This window comes from Chiloscyllium plagiosum, unplaced genomic scaffold, assembly GCF_037043375.1.
Source record: "Chiloscyllium plagiosum isolate Xiang-an unplaced genomic scaffold, Cpla_swu_hap1 HiC_scaffold_1, whole genome shotgun sequence".
In the NCBI taxonomy this organism is placed as follows: Eukaryota; Metazoa; Chordata; class Chondrichthyes; order Orectolobiformes; family Hemiscylliidae; genus Chiloscyllium; species Chiloscyllium plagiosum.
The window spans coordinates 140,105,830-140,128,564 of NW_028270139.1; the positions used below are offsets into that span (position 1 = coordinate 140,105,830).

At 43.3% G+C, this 22,735-nt stretch overlaps 1 protein-coding gene across 1 annotated transcript in view; it reads left to right on the forward strand.

The window, feature by feature from the left end:
- Nucleotides 1-15,856, forward strand: part of LOC122563207 (putative E3 SUMO-protein ligase RNF212) — a 113,588-nt gene extending 97,732 nt beyond the window's left edge. Inside the window, exons 12-13 of the mRNA XM_043717158.2 lie at nucleotides 7,535-7,577; nucleotides 15,610-15,856. Of these exons, the coding sequence (XP_043573093.2) occupies nucleotides 7,535-7,577; nucleotides 15,610-15,856 (290 nt within the window). The remainder of the gene's footprint in view (nucleotides 1-7,534; nucleotides 7,578-15,609) is intronic.
- Nucleotides 15,857-22,735: the final 6,879 nt, after the last annotated feature.

A 22,735-nucleotide genomic window follows, 5' to 3' on the forward strand; every position in this document is an offset into this window, starting at 1 on the left:
ACTGATGAGCAATCAAAAGTTGTTAATCTATTATCTTTTCAATCTAGATCACTGAGGCTAATTGGATTAACTGAGGCAATGGGGATGTGTCTGATGAAAATGTCAGAGATAGGCACTCTGATGAATTAGTTGGGCTGTGGTTGAGTTTTTACTTCTTTAAACTTGCACAGGAAATTAGAAGAGTGGCAGAGAAAGCAGCTGTGGCCGATATCATGCTTTAGAAATTATACAATCATAGAGGTCTAGAGCACAAAATAGAGTCCTTTGGCCCTTCAAGACTGCACTGGTGAAAACAAACACCGAGCTATTCTGATCCCATTTTCAAGCACTTGGCCCATGGCCTTGAATGCCTTGACACATCAAAGTACTTTTTACAGTTTATGAGGGTGCCTACCTCAACCACTCTTATTGGCATTGAGTTCCAGATTCCCACAGCACCCTTGGTGAAGTTTTTTTTCCTTCCATCCCCTCAAAACCTCCTGCCGTTTACCTTAAATTTATGCCTTTTGCTCATTGATTCCTCTACCAAGGAGAAATGTTCCTTCCTGTCTATGCCCCTCATAATTTTAAACATCTTGATCACGTCCCCCTTCAGTCTTCTCTGCCCCAAGATAACCAATTCCAATCTATCCAATCTCTCTTCATAACTAAAACTTGCCAGTCCAGGCAATATCCTGGTAAACTTCCTCTACACCCTTTCCAGTGCAATCCTAGTATAATGTTGGTTCAAGAACTGCACATAATATCTAGCTGCATTCAAATCAACATTTTATACAGTTTCGCATAATCTCTCTGCTCTTAAACCCTGTGCCTCGTCTAATAAAGGCAAGAATCCTATGTGCCTTCTTAAACACTTTATCTAACTGTCCTGAAATCTTAAGGGACATGTCCCTCTGACCCTTGGTGATTCTGAAGGTCCTACCAAGCATATTCCCTTGGCTTATTTATCTTGACCAAGCGTGTTACCTCAAGCTTATCCAGATTGAATTCCATTTGCCACCAAACAGTCCACCTGACCAGCCCGTCTAAAATCTTCCATAATCTAAGGCTATCCTCCTCACCATTTACCACCACAAACAATTTTCAAATCATTTGCGAACTTACTGGTCTACAACCTTCATTCAAGTCTAAATCATTTATATATACCACAAACATTATGATTGAAACAGTTGTTATGATGCCCCCTATGAGGTAGCTGAGAAAACTGGCATTTATTAATTCCTTCCACACCACAATCCGTGTGCATGATGCCCCCTATGAGGTATGCTGCCAGGAGGTTTGGGGATTCTGGCCAGAACTAAGGCCTTGACCCCTGTCTAGTGCCTAATTACCCTGCTGAAATGATTTATATACTGGATGCAATGCCTTTGGAATTTCAAAGTTCATTTGATAAAGTGCCACATAGAAGCTTATTCCACCATATGTTAACCTGGATTGAGAATTAGTTAATGAACAGAAAATCAGTGCCTAAATGACCAGGAAGTCAAGGCAGTGCCCCCCTCTCCTGCAGCGAGTGGAGCAACGGAGGCAGAGGGGTGACATTATAGAGGTTTGTAAAATCATGAAGAGCATGGATAGGGTGAATAGACAAGGTCTTTTCTCTGGGGTGGGTGAGTCCAAAACTAGGGGGCATAGGTTTAAGGTGAGAGAGGAAAGATTTAAAACGGATCTAAGGGGCAACTGTTCCACGCAGAGGGTGGTGTGTGAATGAAATGAGCTGCCAGAGGAAGTGATGGAAACTGGTACAATTACATCATTTAAAAGACATCTGGATCGTTATATGAATAGGAAGGGGTTAGAGGGATATAGGAAAAAATGCTAACAAATGGGACTAGATTTATTTAGGATATCTGGTCGCATGGACAAGTTGGACCGAGGGACTGTTTCAATGCTGTACAACCCTAAGACTGTATGATTGGGGGTTGGTGGGGAGATGAGGAAAGCCTACCAAGGCAAAAAATGGTTTTGCTGCTGTATATTTTTGGTACAATTTAAACTCAACTGTAAGTCAGCGCTCATAGAATGTTTATTTGTTCATTTGAGACTCTAACCATATAGGTAATGGGGACATGTTCAGTAATGTCTCTTCAGGAAATGTTTATTAAGTAATGACAGTACTTAAAGGAAACTTCACAAAACTAAGCAGTCATTTTATTGGCTGTTGCTTCCTAATTGAGCCTAGGGCAGAGGGTGATAAGTGATCATCTATCTATCTGTCTATCTGTCTGTCTTGTCTATCTATCTATATCTATCTATCTATATATCTCTCACTTTCTCTTTCTCTCTTGCTTTCTCTCTCACACACACTCTTTCTCTCTCTCTCCCCCTCCCCCCAGCTTTTCTTTCTCCCTGTTCCTCTTACTTGTGATCTTCTGCTTCTGGCTTCAGAACAGTCTCGTGGTCAGTTTCAAACAAGGTATGCACTTCAGCTATTAAAAACTGGTATTTATTAACTCCTTACAAACCACAACCCATGTGCATGATTATTGCTTTTTGATCGAAGTGAAGTGTCACTGGTTAGCCTGGTTTAAATGCTGCGTGATCGATTGCCAAGTGGCTTTTCAGTTTTATGTCACATCTCTTATCTCCTAACGGTTCCCAAAAATGGGTTTAGCGTGCCATGTGGATAAGATGGGTAGACTGCTAATTGGTGAAGTGGATGAGTCCTTCAGGTAGGATCAGAGGGTGGGGATGGGGGAGGGTGAGAAAGAGGGTGGGGATTAGGGATCAGGTGTTGCGTTTAGTTGGGTTGGGCAGGGTGAAATCAGTGCTGGCTTAGAAGCTTGCTGTCGTGTTTGGCAGGGTTGGATTGGAATTGGTGTGGGATTAGGGAAGGGTATCAAGCCTGATGAGGTCACGTTGGAATAGGACAGTGTTGGGATAGAGGTTGTGGGAGATAGTGTCGCATGGGGGATATAGCATTGAGACCAATATTGAGTTGGTTGAATATTGAGGGGGAAGTGCTTGGTGTTAGATTTAGCAGGCTTGGGATTTGAGTAGTTAGAACGGGATGTCACATCTGGTGGGGTCAGGCTTTTAGTGGATGAGGATGGAAGTGCATAGTGTTGGATGGGGACGTGGTCAGGTCGGCAGGGTTGAACTGGCAGTAGTGAGCAAGGGATGATGTTAAGACAGGGGTGTTGGGGCCTAGAACAGAGTATTTGGAGTAAGTCAGTGATAATTTGCATGTTCAGTTTAATGGCTACCCATAAATTAGAGTAGGTTTTCACTACTCAAACTTTTCCTGAGTAATATTTAGCAAAATTGCGTTGGAATCCTCCAAATTCTCTGAATTTAAGTTTTCAGAGGGTTCCAGATGCAGGGGAGTTGCTACTTGGAATTTTCAGTTTCCCTGGCAATTCCCTTGGACTTAGCTGTATTGGAATTTCCACATTGTCCTAATGCACAAATCCTGTCAATGATTATCTGACCATCAGAATATCAAGACCACAGTCTTAAGTAATGAAAGTCAAAAATAATTATGTTGTGAGAAAAAACTGATCATAAACCTATGACAGAACTTTACTCTAATCAAAGGATACAACATTTAATTCTCCATATCAGAAGATATTCTTCAAACGACATTGAGGCTCCTACATACAGTAGAACCTTCAAAAGCTTTAGGGTTAGAGGTTTTGCTGATAACTGGCAGCTGTTGCCCAATAGAGATATCCTTGAACTTCAGGATAACTAACTCAGTTCACAATCTCTTAATGCAGTTCATGTCAAACTGTTATTTGGATAGACACTCATTATGAAATACTATTTCATCTTAATTGCTTGGAACTTTTTTTTCCAACTATTCCTTTGATTTTTTTGGTTAAAAGATTAGCTTCATGAAATGAAAGGAAATGAGTTATTCCAAATCAGCAATGCTATAAGAAAAATATGATATTTGAGAGGAAAGGGAAGACAGCAGTAAGTCTTGAGGTAATTGTTTCCTTCACAATATGAGTCTAACTTATTTGAATCTTAACAAAATCAGCTAGACTAAACAATTGAATTGGCTGCCTCTAAATGCTGAATATTTTTAAAAGTGTGGTCACTGAATTTTCCATAAAATTAGAATAATTACATGTTGTATTTATTCAGTAGACTTAAGCCAATTCAATCTTGGAGCAGACCAAAGCAAAACATTAAACAACAGAACATAGAATGGAAAGCATGCTATTTGGCCCTACCTAATCCGTAGCTTCAACTATATTGGTCTGCCTGCTCTTTGTCTTTGAAACCCTTGCCCACCAATAATCTAATGATTCTAGTTTTGCAAATTTCAATGGAATATAATGAAATCTGAGTTTATAAAGTTTAGAGTACATTAATTAAACTCAGGCCAAATTGCCTACTCCTGCTCCTTGTTCATCTGTATGTGTAAATAGACAACACGCATGATCAGGCTGTCATGTGACAAGCAACATTCATGTGACACAAGAGCTTTGCAATGACCATCTCAATAAGGATTCCAACCATCTCCCCTTTATAGTCAGTAGTATTACTATTGCTGAATCACCCGCAGTCAACGTCCTGGGGTTGTCACTGATCAGAATTAGAACTGGATCAGCCACATAAATGCAGTTGTTATGCTAGCAGGTAAGAGGTTAGGAATTTTGTGGAAAAACCGACCATAATCAACAAGGCACAAGTCAGAAGTGTGATAGAATGTTCTCCACTTGTCTGGACACATTTCAACAATAACAATATTCAAGAAGCTCAACCAAGGACAAAACAGGATTGGCCTCTCGATTGGTACCTCACCCATCACATACAGCATTCAATATATCCAAAACTAATGCACTGTGGCAGCAATGTAACATCTATGAGATGGAGTGCAGTAACTCACCAAAGCTTCTTTGGTGCACTTTCCAAACTGACAACCTCTAGCATGAAGAACAAGGGCAGCAGACACATGGGAACACCAGGCGGTGCAAGTTCCCTGATAAGTCGCACACTTTCCTGACATGGTTAAAAATCACATAACACCAGGTTTATTTGGAAGCACTAGCTTTCGAAGACCTGCTCCTTCATCAGGTGGTTTCCTGACATGCAACTCTATCAGTCTTTCTTCACTCGTGCTGAGACAGTCCTGGAATTCTCTATGGACTGCAATAATTTAAGAAGACAGATCATCAGTACCTACGCTTGAGCTATTAGGGATGGGCAATAAATGCTTGTCTGAATTAGTAATAAAAGACATCTAAACGAAACTAAGGGCCAAGATTGGGTAATCTAAGTTTGAGCTGGACTGTCTAAAATTTCCCATTCCATGGCAGTGCCCAATGAAAATATCCATCTTTCCATATTTGTTGTTGGGACAGAAAAGTGGTTTTAAGTCTAATTCTGCTTTGTAAAATATCAATCTACAGTTTATATCAATTTGAGAAAACTGCAGATTGGTCAGATTGTGTTTTTTAAGATCTTATTGGCTGTCATATTAACAGGATTGAATAACCAGGGTTATGGAGATAAGGCAGGAACAGGATACTGATTAAGGATGATCAGCCATGATCATATTTAATGGTGGTGCAGGTTCAAAGGGCAGAATAGCCTACTCCTGCACCTATTGTCTATTGTCTATTTATGGAATTGATTGTTGTCTAAGTGCTCATTCTTAGAAATATTCCCAGAGTTTATAAGACCCTGGCCTTATGAGCAACGTGGTTGATTTTTCTTTCTTATCTACAGATTGTGGTGTTAGCTTCCAAATGATGTACATCTTTTGAGTGAAAGTTTTTTTTGCTCCTCTGTTCTGGCTAAATTCCTAACCTCTTACCTGCTAGCATAACAACTGTATTTATGTGGCGGATCCAGTTCTATTTCTGGTCAATGACAACCCCAGGATGTTGAGTGCGGGTGATTCAGCAATAGTAATACTACTGAATGTCAAAGGGAGATAGTTGGAATCCTTATTGAGATGGTCATTGCAAAGCACTTGTGTCACATGAATGTTGCTTGTCACTTAACAGCCTGATCATGCGTGTTGTCTATTTACACATTCAGATGAACAAGGAGCAGGAGTAGGCAATTTGGCCTGAGTTTAATTAATGTACTCTAAACTTTATAAACTCAGATTTCATTATATTCCATTGAAATTTGCAAAACTAGAATCATTAGACTATTGGTGGACAAGGGTTTCAAAGACAAAGAGCAGGCAGACCAATATAGTTGAAGCCACGGATTAGGTAGGGCCAAATATCATGCTTTCCATTTCTATGTTCTGTTTGAAGACTACTGACTTCATTTTATTTTTAAGAATAAACTACATTTTGAGAAAACATTTCAGAGCATGTACAATGCATGCAGATTGACTTCCAAGCCAAAGTCAGCATTTTGTTTTAACTTTTTCTAAGGGCTTCTAAGTTGACTCAATAAAGTTTCATTTTAGCTCTTAAATGCAGTAAGTCCTGCTAAATTGAAAAATAGCAAAAATGATGGTAGGTAACTTTCTACTTACAGTCCCTCCTGCAATCTCCGTAACTATTTTGCTGCCAATTCTACTTTTTGTACGTTTTGGTTGCCACACATCCTGCTGTCTGAGCCACCTGGTCACCGTAAACGCTTCTTCCCATTGACTGTCCAGATCGGGGTCTATCTTTAACCCTTTTAGCACACTCTGTCATTTCAAACCCTCAGACTTGCATATTGTCTTGTTCCCATACTCACTCTTTAACCAATCCTTCTTTTCATCTAACATCTTGTTCATTACTTTCCCACTCACCAATTCCTTGTTCACAACTCACTATGAACTTCAACAATCGACAATGCATCTCCTGAATCTTGTCGTAAATGGGAGCATTTCTTAAAAGAGAAAGTTGATCGTAACAGCTCTAGCTTGGCACTGCTGCACCATTGGGAGCTGCAGTTTCATAAACCGAGAGCTTCGGCTATGAATTGGATCTGAAACCAGATCATAACTGAGAAGAAAAGCTCAGGAGAGGGAAGCAGTGAGCTGGAGAGTTGATGAGTGCAATTTCAGAGAGAGCAAGGATCAACGAGCAGAAGAGAAAGCAAGTTGGAGTTTTGGCAGGCAGGCAGGCAGGCAGGAGTGGCTGCCCCAAAATGGTGATGATTGTGTGTCACAGTTCCAAGTTAGAGCAGCAGCAAATTACTTTAAAATGAATCTCACAATGCTATATGTGACCTATTAAGTGACTGATGTTAAAGCAAAAGAATGTTAAATATGGCAACCCTACATAAGGACTTAGTGTACTTAAGGATCCTTCTTTGCCACTACTGTCCTTCATTTTAGAATCGTAGAATCGCAAAAAGTTTGCAGTACAGAAGAAGGCCATTCGACCCATCGTGTTTGTAATGGTTCCTGACAAAGCTACACACTAGTCACTTTCTGAAGCCCTATGTCCATAAGTCCTCTAAATCTAGCATCTCTCCATCCAGGAATGAAAATGAACATGCATTATTTTTGCAACAAATCTACTTTATTTCCAGTATAGTCAGTGGAAAATGTACTGATATGATTTTGTTGCATTATTAAGTGAAAACAGTTTATTTACGAAACCAAATTTTACTGTTAATTTAGGTACTGTGCCTTACAGAGGAACGAATAAAGTAGGAACTTTTCGGTATGTATTGGAAAGTCTATCCCACATTTGGAAATACAGCAAACTTTTTTATTAACCGACACCTAGGGGATCAGGGGTGTGCCAGTTGATCAAATATTCTGGATAATCAAGAGATTATGCCTAAACTGCAGTAAACCCCTACTAAGCAAAGCTTCAAGACAACAACAACCCTCAAAAAATCCATATAAACACATCAACGTGCCTCCTAAAATCAATCCAAAAGCACACAGTAAGTTACAGAAATGTAATGTGGGGAGTACACACATTACTGTTATATTTTATTTACAGCACAAAGACTTGGACATTGCAGCAGACCACGATATTTGAGGTGGATAATTTTTGCTGGTTTATCAAGAGTGTCAATTGACAAGGTGCCAATTAAAACAGTTTGCTGTAGTCTTTTCAACTATTTATAAATTGTTTTAAGTGATCTATGGTCTTTTTAAATTTACTTAATATAAAAAAGCAATGGTAGTAAGTGTTTTCATGTAAAGAAATGAGAAAGATATTGTTAAACTTGAAAGGGTTCAGAGAAGATTTACAAGGATGTTACTGTGATTGGAGAGTTTGAGGCATAGGGAGAGGCTGAATAGGCTAGTGCTTTTTCACCTCGAGTGTCAGAGGCTAAAGGGTAACCTTAGAGAGATTTACAAAATCATGAGGGGCATGGATAGGGTAAATAGTCAAGGTCGTTCTCCCAGGGTAGGGGACTCCACAATTAGAGGTCATAGGTTTAAGGTGAGAGAGGAAGAACATAAAAGGGACCTGAGGGCCAATGTTTTTATACAGAGGGTGGTGTATGTATGGAACGAGCTGCCAGAAGAGGCAGTGAGGCAGGTACAATTACAACATTTAAAAGGCATCTGGTTGGGTGCATGAATAGGAAGGGTTTAGAGGGATATTGAATGAATACTGGAAAATGGGACTAGATCTCTTTAGGGTATCTGGTTGGCTTGAACAAGTTGGACCAAAGGGTCCTTTTCCATGTTGCATAACCTTATATCGGTTCTGGAGAAATTATTGTGCTTTTTCTAAAATTACCTTAAGTCATCCAGCCTCAAGCAAGAATGTGTTAACACTTCATAAAACTGTGACATATTGCTTACAGTTTCACAATAAAATCCTGCTGTTAGAGTGCCCACTCTTCACAAATTCACTTACCTATCAAGAAATGGTTGACGGTATAGGGCACGACATTGTATGTTGGCTGTCCCAATATTCTAGTAATGGTACCGAAGACTTGGGTCAGCCATGTCTTTAGCCAAACTCTTCCAGTACAGCTACAGTCCTAGCATCTATCTAGCAATGTGAGAAATTGCCCAGGAATGTCTTGTTCCTAAGAGGCAGGACAAATCCAACCCAACCAACTACTGCCCTAGTATCTGTTCTTCATCTACAATTATGAAAGGGTTGTCGGCAGTAATACCAAGTATCACTTGCTCAGCAATAACTTGTTCCTTGACATTCAGTTTGGGATCTGCAAAGGCCACATTTCAGCCTGTTCCAAACATGTACAAAAGAATCCCAGCCACTAAGAAGGCTCATGGGAAACACTCCTGACAGCTGCTCCTCAGCTAATGATGTATGAAATTTTAGTTAGTTAGAGCAAGGTCTTCCCCGTTTAATGGACATTATTTTGGAGAAGCAAATAGATTTCTCCAGCTTCCTCATTTCCCCTCCCCCCACCTTTTCTCAGTCCCAACCCTCAGACTCAGCACTGCCTTCTTGACCTGCAATCTTCTTCCCGACCTCTCCGCCCCCACCCCCACTCCGGCCTATCACCCTCACCTTAACCTCCTTCCACCTATCGCATTCCCAACGTCCCTCCTCCCTACCTTTTATCTTAGCCTGCTTGGCACACCCTCTTCATTCCTGAAGAATGGCTTATGCCCGAAACGTCGATTCTCCTTCTCCTTTAATGCTGCCTGACCTGCTGCGCTTTTCCAGCATCACATTTTTAAGCCAAGATTCTGGAGTTTTCACTTCAGGTATTTATCCAATTCTGTTTTATATTGCTATTTAATTTGCTTCTACCACACTTTTAGGCAGTATATTGTAGATTTTAACAGCTTGCTGAATAAGAAAATACCAATTTATGTCACATTGGTTTCAGCTGAGTTCATTCTGATCCCTCTGGTCACTGCCACTTTTTCCATTGGAAATAATTTCTTCTTATTTCTGCTAGTTTCTCCTGTATAATTAGCAGAATCTTTCCAGGTCCCAAACAGCACGGGCAATGGCAAAGAATGTTGAGCAAGGCCTTTCTTGATGTCAAGACCAACAAGTTGCATTTCTAAGGTAAAATGACTGCAGATGCTGGAAACCAGATTCTGGATTAGTGGTGCTGGAAGAGAACAGCAGTTCAGGCAGCATCCGAGGAGCAGTAAAATCAATGTTTCGGGCAAAAACCCTTCATCAGGAATACAGGCAGAGAGCCTGAAGCGTGGAGAGATAAGTGAGAGGAGGGTGACGGTGGGGAGAAAGTAGCATAGAGTACAATAGGTGAGTGCGGGAGGGGATGAAGGTGATAGGTCGGGTGGGGGGGGGAGGGTGGAGTGGATAGGTGGAAAACAAGATAGGTAGATAGGACAAGTCATGGGGACAGTGCTGAGTTGGAAGTTGGGAACTGCGGTGAGGTGGGGGAAGGGGAAATGAGGAAACTGTTGAAGTCCACATTGATGCCCTGGGGTTGAAGTGTTCCGAGGGGGAAGATGAGGCGTTCTTCCTCCAGGTGTCTGGTGGTGAGGGAGCGGCAGGTGAAGGAGGCCCAGGACCTCCATGTCCTCGGCAGAGTGGGAGGGAGAGTTGAAATGTTGGGCCACAGGGCGGTGTGGTTGATTGGTGCGGGTGTCCCAGAGATGTTCCCTAAAGCGCTCTGCTCGGAGGTGTCCAGTCTCCCCAGTATAGTGGAGAATACATCGGGAGCAACGGATACAATAAATGATATTGGTGGATGTGCAGGTAAAACTTGGATGGATGTGGAAGGCTCCTTTAGGGCCTTAGATGGAGGTGAGGGAGGAGGTGTGGGCGCAGGTTTTGCAATTCCTGCGGTGGCAGGGGAAGGTGCCAGGTTGGGAGGGTGGGTTGAAGGGGGGCGTGGACCTGACCAGGTAGTCACGGAGGGAACGGTCTTTGCGGAAGGCGGAAAGGGGTGGGAAGGGAAATATATCCCTGGCGGTGGGGTCTGTTTGGAGGTAGCAGAAATGTTGATGGGTGATTTAGTTTATGCGAAGGTTGGTAGGGTGGAAGGTGAGCACTAGGGCGTTCTGTCCTTGTTACGGTTGCATGGGTGGGGTCTGAGGGCGGAGGTGCGGGATGTGGACGAGATGCGTTGGAGGGCATATTTAACCACGTAGGAAGGGAAATTGCGGTCTCTAAAAAGGAGGCCATCTGGTGTGTTCTGTGGTAGAACTGGTCCTCCTGGGAGCAGATATGACAGAGGCGGAGGAGTTGGGAATACGGGATGGCATTTTTGCAAGAGGTAGGGTGGGAAGAGGTGTAATCCAGGTAGCTGTGGGAGTCGGTGGGTTTGTAAAAAATGTTGGTATCAAGTCGGTCGTCATTAATGGAGATGGAGAGGTCTAGGAAGAGGAGGGAGGTGTCAGAGATGGTCCAGGTAAACTTAAGGTCAGGGTGGAATGTGTTGGTGAAGTTGATGAATTGCTCAACCTCCTCGCGGGAGCACGAGGTGGCGCCAATGCAGTCATCAATGTAGCGGAGGAAGAGGTGTGAAGTGGTGCCGGTGTAATTACGGAGGATTGACTGCTCTACGTAGCCAACAAAGAGACAGGTATAGCTGGGGCCCATACGTGTGCCCATGGCTACCCCTTTGGTCTGGAGGAAGTGGGAGGATTTGAAGGAGAAATTGTTAAGGGTGAGGACCAGTTCGGCCAAACGAATGAGAGTGTTGGTGGAAGGGTACTGTTGGGACGTCGGGAGAGGAAAAAAACGGAGGGCTTGAAGGCCCTGGTCATGGCGGATGGAGGTGTAGAGAGATTGGATATCCATGGTGAAGATGAGGCATTGGGGGCCGGGGAAACGGAAGTCTTGGAGGAGGTGGAGGGCGTGGGTGGTGTCTTGAACGTATGTGGGGAGTTCCTGGACTAGGGGGGGATAGGACAGTGTCGAGGTAGGTAGAAATGAGTTCATTGGGGCAGGAGCATGCTGAGAGAATGGGTCGGCCAGGATGGTCAGGCTTGTGGATCTTGGGAAGGAGGTAGAACCGGGCAGTGCGGGGTTCCCGGACTATGAGGTTGGAAGCTGTGGGTGGGAGATCTCCTGAGGTGATGAGGTTCTGTATGGTCTGGGAGATGATGGTTTGGTGACGGGGGGGTGGGGTCATGACCAGGGCCTCCAAGCCCTCCATTTCTTCCTCTCCCGACATCCCCAACAGTACCCTTCCACCAACACTCTCATTCGTTTGGCTGAACTGGTCCTCACCCTTAACAATTTCTCCTTCGAATCCTCCCACTTCCTCCAGACCAAAGGGGTAGCCATGGGCACCCTTATGGGCCCCAGCTATGCCTGTCTCTTTGTTGGCTATGTAGAACAGTCCGTCTTCCGTAATTACACCGGCACCACTCCCCACCTCTTCCTCCGTTACATTGATGACTGCATTGGCGCCACCTCGTGCTCCCGCGAGGAGGTTGAGCAATTCATCAACTTCACCAACACATTCCACCCTGACCTTAAATTTACCTGGACCATCTCTGACACCTCCCTCCTCTTCCTAGACCTAACGTGCCTACTTCAACCAACTCCACTGGCAGTGCATTCCAGGCACCCACCATCCTCTATGTGAAAAACTTTCCCTGCACTTCTCTTTAACCTTTCCCCTTTTCACTTTGAACCTGTGGATTCTTGTAGTTGACCTTTCGACCCTGGGAAAAAACCTCTGACTATCCACCCTATCTATGCCTCTCATAATTTTGTAGACCTCTATCAGGTTGCCCCTCAGCCTCTGTCTTTTCAACAAAAGCGATCCAAGTTTATCCAACCTCTTCTCATACCAAAACCCTCCAGACCATGCAACATTGTGGTAAACTTTCTCTGCATTCTGTCCAAAGTATCCACATCCTTCTGGTAGTGTAGTGACCAGAACTGAAAAGAGCAGCCTCCAGTATCTGTCCAGGAGTTTGGACATAATCAGGGCAATCAGTGGTCTATATCTTTGCACTCAGAGGCGTGGTCACAGACAGTCGCATGGATCCCGGTGCAAGCCATCTAAAGAGTCCTGGGAACACATTCAAGAAGTTGAAAAGATACCAGTAAGAGTTCTGGTCATTCATCATTCATTGCTGTCTGCCTAAGTTGGTCAAGGTAGTGAGTCAACTTTAGTGCTGGGGGTCTCGCCACTAAATTTCAAAGTGAGCCTTTAATCAGAAGCTATTGCTGCAGGCTGGAGTCACATGATCTCACTTGTGCAGATTGTGGTCAGAATGTTGACTTGTTGAGAGGATTACAGTGCTGAATGGAGGGCAACTCAATATATAAGCAGGAGAGCTGATTGCTCATGGGGGAGAAAGAGACCATATGGGGAAGATGGGGTCCATCCACTGTGAGCTGAACCTTGGCTTCCACGGTGGGGCGGGCTGTTCACTACTAGACTTAGCATATTTACTCAATACTTGATATGCTTGGCGATGGAGAGTAAAATAGACAGATGAAAACATCAATAGATTGGGTGAGGATGTCGCGAAACGTGGGGTTGACAAAGAGGGCTACCAGGAATGGGATTGTTTGGGAATTCACAAGATGGAGAGGCTGAGCATAGATTCACTGTTTGAGGAGCAACTGCCATTGCCTTCCATCATGCTGTAAATAACAAGTGTACAATAGAGATAAAAATGGCTGAGATCTGGGAGTATGTGGTGTAAATGTTTCATTCTGTGATGGTGATTTAATTTTAAGCAATCTGAGGCCCTTCAAAAGGTAATACCATTCCACAGGAACTTAACCTATGAGTGATACATATTTTGTGAACTTTAGGCCTACTGTGTGCAGTCCAAATCTTTGCTACATATACACCAGACCATGTAATGTAAGATAACGAGTGAATGCAATAGTGTTGTTTGTCTAACTGGAAAGCTGGAACTGTCAAAGTAGAGAAGACCTGCCATTTAACCATTGCCTGTGCATGGTACAGGAACTGCTCACTTCATACCTTACACCAATGAATATTGTGTTGTGATTAGAATGGATGGACTGTGAACCTTCAATCTTACAGTTGTGGCTAGACAGAGACTTACATGCACAGCTAATGGTGAAAAGAGAACATACTTAAAAATGTGAAAAATTATTTACAATGTAATGTCACCTATGCCACCTATGCTCCCTCAAAAGACTTTGGCTTCATTCCCTCCTACTGTGTCTCACTACATTCCTGAGTTCGGCAGCTGGTTTGGAGCGAGTCTACACTTTAGTGAAGCCCTTTGACCATGGAAGTATGGTCAAGCGGCCTCAGAGACTTATTTGTCTGTTGGATTCAGACATGCTGAATGTGTACTGCCCAGAGGCATATGCACCCTCTTTGGCCTGAGTTCCTACAGGCAAGCAGGGCAAAGGTTGAAAACCTGATTGCCTCTGGAGTGACCTAAGAGGATACTTCTGAGGGGCCAGTGTGTGTGGTTCTTTCTCTGATTGGATGCCTACTGGCACCATCCTGTCTCCTTGTGAGGAAGGGGTACTTCGAGTGAGGTCAAGATCTCTTGTAACTCTGTTGCCTTGCCACATTGCTGGAGCCATCGAGTGCAGGTCTGTGTGATTTGCTAGACTCTAAGACTGCTGGACCTGGCTTTTCATGGCAGTCACCACCTTGACTATAGAGGCAGCCAGATACTTACATGCCTGAGGTAGCAGGATCCTAATTGCATTGCTTCAGACTTGCAGCCTCAGTGTTAAACTGTCCAATGCCCCAGCCAAACCTGACTGCTGCTCCTGTAATTCCTTGTGCACTAATTGCCCATGAGATTCTCTCCTGCCTGGTCTCCAGCTGTCCTCTGAGAGCTGTGACTTGGGTCTTGTTCCCTCAGCTTACAGTGGAGATACAGCAGTGAGGTGCTCACGAGCAGGTGTTCCTGAATCTAATCCAAATAAAATCTTCACTGAGGTGCATCCTTAGAAGCATCTGTATTTTTTCTTCAGAAATGGATTAGAGCATGTCTTGCGGGAGTCCCTCTTGACTATGGTGAACATACCACTGTTTCCCACAGGAGACAAAAGAAAGGAAGCATTGTAACCAAGTTATAGGATAATGGGAGAGTAGCGCAACAATTGATACTATATCTTAACTCGTTGCTGGGACATGGAGATTTTAGCATCTCCACAGTAGAAGTCACTGACTTTGTTTGTCAGGGCTAAATGCCTCTCCTTGTAAGAGGTGAACAGATGAATAACCAGCAGCCTGCCACTCATCCTGGCTTATCGGTCCTATTATAGATGTCCTCCCCTGTCATGAGAGAAAGGGAGGAATTGGGTATGGTGGAATGGTTGACACAGCTGTAAGTGCTGTTGCAAAAGGAGGAATTGGATGAAATATCCTGTGTGAGTGAGAAGGAGGCATGGAGGGTTAGTAATGCGGGGGTTGAGTTGGCTTAGAACAAGTAAAGGAAAATGTTGCATGCATTAGAGCAATAGAACAGGAGGTGGATGCAGGTTGGAGATAGAGTGAATATGAATTTGTGGAGTGTAGATAACTTAACTTGGCGGAGCATCTTCTTGCATTGCTGGGCATTTTGCTAGACCATGGACACAACACTGACTTAGTTAGTGCCCTTGGACTGTAACCCGCCCACCAAGACCTCCAGGTTCTTGTCTGAAAATTGGGACTCTAATTTCTTCTTGTCTGAAATGAAAAAAACAAAAATTCATTCAATTTACAACAGTGTTAGTAGAGTTCAGAAATAGAAAAAGTGCAATGAAGACTTTAAAAAAAACTACAGACTTTTGTCACATGTTTTCAGTGAACAGTTATGCTATGTTAATGACAATTGAGAGAGAAATCACAGTTGTGTTTTATCACCTCTACTTAAAGGACCTCAGGTCTCTCAACACCAGTGCAACAAATTGGGCTTTCAGGCTCCCGGTCATCTGCTGTTCTGAGTCAAGGGGAAGGAAGATCCCGGGACACATCAAGTTATAGAAATGTACAATCCTATCCTCCAACACAGTCTTCATCGCAGTCATCCATCTCAAGGCCTCTCGTAACCATGTCAAACCTTCTCATGAGCAAGTGTCATTTTTCATTTTCTACTTATTATTTGACCAAAGTGTACAATTAATGTATGTATTTATATATATTGGATAAGAAAGCAGATAAATGCTGAATTATTTTAATAGTTTGACTAGCTATAATGCCACCTTCAAAAATAAAAAGCATAATGGAATTATTTTTGAGAAGGATGAAATATGTGTGACTGACTAAGGAAGCTAAGAATGCTAGCAAATTAAAATAAAAGACAATGTAATGAAGATTTATGATAATCCAGAAAATTAGGAAAGCTTTAGAAGTCAACACAGGATCACTTAAAAATTGAAGGAGAAAGTAGATTATGAGAAAAAACTAGCAAGAAATGCAATAATCTTAGCATAGAAAGAAACTGAGACTTAAATGTTTAAAATGTGAAGAGCTAAAGTCGAGAGAACTGTTATTGTGAAACAAGAAAATAACAGAGACCTTGAAAAATACTTTGTATCTGTTTTTACAGCAAAGCTCACTGAAAGCATCTCAATAACAGTCAAAAATCAGGGGGCAAAAGGGTAGGAGGAACTTTACTCAGGAATAAGTAGAAACTCAGAGTCTTAAAGACTGATAGTTCCCTTGAATCTGATCACCTGCAGTTTATGATAAAAGTAGTGAATGCAATCCGTTTCTGTTCCCAAATTCCCTAGATTCTGGAAAGAACTTAAGAAGTAAGAGCAGGAGTAAGCCATTCAGCTCTTCAAACATGCCCCACTATTCTATGAGTTCATGGCTGATCTGCCAAAGGCCCCAGCCCCTCTTTTGTAGTGATTGTAATGAGGTCATAGAGTCACTCAGCACGGAAATAAACCCTTTGGTCCAACTAGATGTGGTGGAGGCTGGTACAATTGCAACATTTAAGAGGCATTTGGATGGGTATATGAATACAAAGGGTTTGGAGGGATATGGGCCGGGTGCTGGCAGGTGGGACTAGATTGGGTTGGGATATCTGGTCAGCATGGATGGGTTGGACCGAAGGGTCTGTTTCCATGCTGTACATCTATGACTCTATGACTAGTCCCACCTGCCGGATCCTGGCTTGTATCCCTCCAAACCTTTTCTATGTATCAATTCAAATGTCTTTTCAATATTGTAATTGTACCCACATCCACCACTTCCTCAGGAGATTCATTCCACACTCAAACCGCCCTCTGTGTAGAACATTTGCCTCTTATGTCTTTTTAAAATCTCTGTCCTCTCATCTTAAAAATGTGCCCCTAGTCTCGAAATTCCTCATCTTAGGGAAAAGACAACTACCATCAACTCTATCTATACCTCTCATTATTTTATAGACTTTTGTCTGGTCATCTTTCAACCTCCTATGCTCCAGTGAAAAAAGTCCCAGCCTATCCAGCCTTTCTTTAGAACTCATATCGTCCATATCCAGCAACATTGTGGTAAATCTGTCTTCTGAACCCGCTCCAGTTTGTTAATATCCTTCCCATAGCTGGGTGACCAGAACTGGACACAATATTCCCAAAGTCCTGTACAACCTCAACATAATGTCCCAACTCCTATACTCTAAGGACTGAGCAGTGAAGGCAAGCTTTTTTAACCAACCTGCCTATGTGTGACGCAAACTTTAAAGAATTCAAATGAGTTAAGTTTCCCAAATAACTGCACAATGCCATAAATGCTCAAATAACGGCACAATGCCAGAAATGCTTATTCCAACTCAAAGACGACTGTCACGAGCAAATTTCTTCAGGAGCGGAGCTGGCAAGGTATTGCTGCTGGTTTGCAGACTTGCTGTGTTCGTCCTGCCTCCTATTTGTCTACCTTGGTTTGCAGACTTGAGGCACAACTCCCATTGCCACTGAAATAACTCCACAGAGGTCAGTATCCCATCTTCAAGTCACCCTTTATTTACATGTGGAGAGTCATGACACTGATCGAGCCCCCTCAGAGCCAGCTGTCAAGATGAACAGGATGTCTGACACTCCTGTTTGTATCTGTCAGCCAGGCTCCTGATTAACAGCCCCAATTTGGGAAGCCAGGTGCGGCTCATGGAACACCTCACAGCCACCATTTCTGTTCCTGAAGAAATTTGCTCGTGACAGTCATCTGTGAGTTGGGGTAAGTATTTCTGATATCATTACATTATTTGGGAAGATTGACTCGCATTAGGGAGTTTTATCCAATCCTTAGATAAGCACATGGATAATTTTGGGATAGTTTAGGGGGACAAGCTGAGAATAGTTCTCAGGTCGGCGCAACATGGAGGGCCGAAGGGCCTGTTCTGCGCTGTATTGTTCTATGTTCTATGATCCTACCATCGAAGACTGGGCCCAGTATGTGGAAAGAATCCATTATTCCCATGAGCACTGCTGCTTCACAGCACTAAAGACCCACCCTCAGGTTCGATTCCACCCTCAGGTGACTGTGTGAGGTTTGCACATTCTCCCAGGGTCTGTGTGGGTTTCCGCTGGTTGCTCCAGTTTCCTCCCACAGTCCAAAGGTATGCAGGTTAGTGGATTGGCCATTGTAAATTGCCCATAGTGTCCAGGTATTTGCAGGTTAGGTGGATGAGTCGTGGGAAGTGCAAGGTTGCAGGGACAGTGTTGGACTGGATGGGATGCTATTCGAATGGTCGGTATGGAGTCAATGAGCCAAATGGCCTGCTTCCACACTGTAGTGATTCTACGATTCTATGATTTTCCGGGCAAGTGACATTGGGGCAAATGAAAAGCAATGAGTAATTCTCCTGACAGCTTATGAATCCACAGCTTTTTTTTGTCATTAGGAGCCTAACTTTCCTTGAGGCACCAAATATTAAAAGCTTTCAAGAGTTAACAGATTTAGTAAAGGAATATTATGACCCCAAGCCTCATCTAACTTTGAGACACTATCAGTTTTACACGGCAATTCAAGAACCCGGTGAATCTGTATTGGGATTTTTGACAAGGTTAAGATGACTGGCAGAGACATGTGACTTTGGTTTTACTCTTATTGAGATGCTGAAAGTCCATTTGGTCGGTGGGATTAATGATGTAACCATGCAAAAGTGCCTACTAGCTGAAGCCCAACTGGAAACAGGCACCATAACTGGCTTATCACTGGAAAATGTGGCAAATGGAGCATATAAATTAAAACGCATTTCAATGGAAGTGGACACCCTTGCCAGTACGTCTGAGCTTGGGAGACACCACTTGAATTAAGGCAATTGCATAGGCTTACTTAGGACATATCCTGAACAGAGGACTCTAGATCAACCCCCAACAAAACCCAAATCAAAGCCAAGCCTTCCAAAAGGTTAAAGTTTTCTTCAGGAATCAGGCCTACAGCCCATCGAGTGCTGATGGATGTGGATTCGAGACAGCAAAAGAGTCCCACTAGACCTAAATTGAGTAAGAGAACTAAAAGGCTGGTATCCAGGAAAGTGCGCATCCTGGAAAGTCCTAGTTTGGAACATTTAAATTATCTAGCGAGATCCAAATCAGAACCAATCAAAATAAACGTCTGATTAAATGGTCACCCGGTTCTAATGGAGGTCACTACCGGTCTTTAATAAAATTTGCTCTGGACTCCAAATTTTGCGCAAGACCTCAGCTAGACTGAGAACCGTGACTGGGTAACCTTTACAGTTTAAGGATATAACTTCAGTTCCAGTCTCTTACGAGAAGCAGCTGGTTTAGTTACCAGTAATAAAAGACTGGGGCCCAAGCTTGATGGGGTAAAGTTGATTGAGAAAGATCCACCTAAATTAGTTCAATATTTTTCGATTAGAAAATGGCTGCCTAAGTGAAGTCTTAATTAAATACCTGGAAATTTCTCAGGAGGATCTAAGAACTACCAAAGGAGCTAAGGTTACATTGCATGTCAGCCAGAAAGCAATTCCAAGGTTCTGCACAGCCTGCTCACTGCCATTTGCCTTATGGGCAAAAGTAGAGGCAGAAATCAGGAGGCTGGAAAGAGAGGGAATCAACAAACCAGTGCAGGTTGCGGAATGGGCAGCACTGTTCATCAGCCTGATTGGTCAGTTCGCTTTTGTCGGGATTTCAAACAAGCAGTAAACAGCTCTTCACAGCTGGATAAATACCAAAACCCTCATAGAAAGGACTTGTGTGCAAAGCTGGTAGGGGGAGCTGTCCTTCATGAAGCGAAACATGAGTCATGCATACTTAGAATTGCGGTTAGATGAGGATTCCCAGAAGTATGCCACAATTAATACTCAAAAGGGTTTGTACCAACATAGAAGATTTCTATTTGGGGTATTGTCAGCCTGTGCAATTTTTCAGTGGATGATGGAGAGCATTTTACAGGTCGCCGTTTATCTAGATGACATGCTAATAATAGAGAAGATGGATAAGGAGCACTTAGAGAACCTAGACATGGACCTTATATGCTTTTCCCAGGCGTGAGTTCTAGGCACCTGAAATGACCTACTTGGCTACGGGGTCAACAAAACCAGATTACACCTATTGGAAGATAAAGTAAGGGTAATCAAAGGTGCCCCGATCCCATGTCTGTAGCAGAATTTAGTTCTTTTCTTGGCCTGGTGAACTTTTACAGAAAGTTCAAATGTAATCTGACTTCCATCCTTGCACCTTTGCATCAACTCCTAAACAATGTTCAGTCTGGAATATTCACGTAGCCAAGCCATAGCTTTCAATGAAGTGAGGAAACAGCTATCATCCTCTCAGGTGTTGGCGTACTGTGATCCCACGCAAGATCTGGTATTGACATGCGATGCCTCCCCTTACGGCATTGGATTAATATTAGCTCATAGGTGGCTCAGTGGAGAGGAACGCCAAAATAGTCTATGCATCTTGGACTTTGGCTAGTGCTGAGCATAAATATGCTCAGATAGTGAAGGATAGTTTACTAGTCATACTTGGAGTCAGGAAGTTCCACCAGTGCTTTTACAGATGTAAATTTGTAATAATAATGGACCACAAACCCCTACCAGGTCTACTTAAAAGAGGACAGGGCAGTACCACTCATAGCTTCCGGCCAAATTCAGCAGTGGGCTGTAATTTTAAGTCGAAAGTGTGGTGCTGGAAAAGCACAGCAGGTCAGGCAGTATCTGAGAGGCAGGAGAGTCGACATAAAATCTCACACCCTCTCAGCTCCCAGCCTCATTCCTGATGAAGGACTTTTACCTGAAATGTTGACTCTCCTGTTCCTTGGATGCTGCCTGACTTGCTGTGCTTTTCCAGCACCACACTCTCAACTCTAATCTCCAGCATCTGCAGTCCTCACTTTCACCTGTAATTCTAAGTGCATATAATTAGAAGTCGGAACACTATCCAGGAGGAGAAAGTGAGGACTGCAGATGCTGGAGATCAGAGCTGAAAAGAGCTGGAAAAGCGCAGCAGGTCAGGCAGCATCCAAGGAGCAGGAGAATCGACGTTTCAGGCATAAGAAGGGCTTATGCCCGAAACGTTGATTCTCTCACACCATCCAGGAGGCCAAGTAGCAAATATGGATGCATTTCACCACATACCACTGGCAGATACATCACTGGTGGTTCTGCCGCTGGAAGAGTCTATAATGGTTTGAAATTTTCTGGATGCACTTTCAGTCACAGCTGACAATATCAGACTTTGGAGACAGAAAGATCTGGTCCTAGCAAAACTGAAACAGCTGGTGTGATGGGGGAAACCAAAAGGCATCACAGCCAGAACTGAAATCTTTTTGGACGTGGAGAGACCAGATCATAGTAGAGGATGGCATATTATTATGGGGCTCAAGAGTGATTGCCCCAAGCAAAGGTCACCTTCAGATACTGGCTTAACTTCAATAGGGCCATCCAGGGGTTTCCAAAATGAAGATACTGTTAACAAGTTACGTCTAGTGGTCAGGATTGGATGCAGACATAGCCGCTTTGGTGAGGCAGTGCCCAGAGGGCCAACAAGGAAAGAAATTACTATTAGCACCTCACCCGTTGTGAGAATGGCTAGGTCAACCCTGGATTTGGTTTCACATTGACTATGCACGTCCTTTCATGGGCTCAATATTCTTTGTCATTGTGGATGCCCACTCAAAATCGTTGCACATGTACAGAGTTCATTCGTCAAACACAGGGCTGACGAAAGGAAAACTGCATGCATCTTTTGCAGTACATGGACTCCTGGAAACAGTGATCACAGATAACAGGCTATCGTTTACCAGCAGAGAAATTGAGTAAGGATTGTTCCATACCCATCCATCATCCAATGATCTGGCAAAAGGAGCAGCCCAAACTTTGATGACAGGCTTAAAGAAACAGCCTACAACTTCACAAAATACCTAACGTCCCAGTTCCACTTTGATTGTAGGACCACTCTTCATGCAACTATAGGGGTACCTCCAGCAGAGTTGCTAATGGGGAGAAGACTCTGCACCAGGTTAAATCTGATCTACCCAGAACTGTGGGGAAGGGTGACTTTTAGGGATGTATGTACATGGACTCCAAGATTCCTCTGCACATCCACACTACCAAGAATCTTTCCATTGACCCAGTACTCTGCCTTCCTGTTATTCTTCCCAAAGTGAATCACCTCACATTTAGCTGCATTGAACTCCATTTGCCACCTCTCAGCCCAATTCTGCAGTTTATCCAAATCCCCCTGCAACCTGTAACACTCTTCCACACTGTCCACTACTCCACCGACTTTAGTGCCATCTGCAAATTTACTAATCCATCCAGTTATGCCTGCATCTAAGTCACTTATAAAAATGACAAATAGCAGTGTTCCCAAAACAGATCCTTGTGGTACACCACTAGTAACCAGACTCCAGGCTGAATATTTTCCATCAACCACCACTCGCTGCCTTCTTTCAGAAAGCCACTTTCTAATCCAAACTGCTAAATCACCCTCAATTCCATCCCCCTGCATTTTCTCCAACAGCCTACCATGTGGAACCTTATCAGAGGCTTTACTGAAGTCCATGTATACCACGTCAACTGCCCTACCCTCATCTGCATGCTTGATCA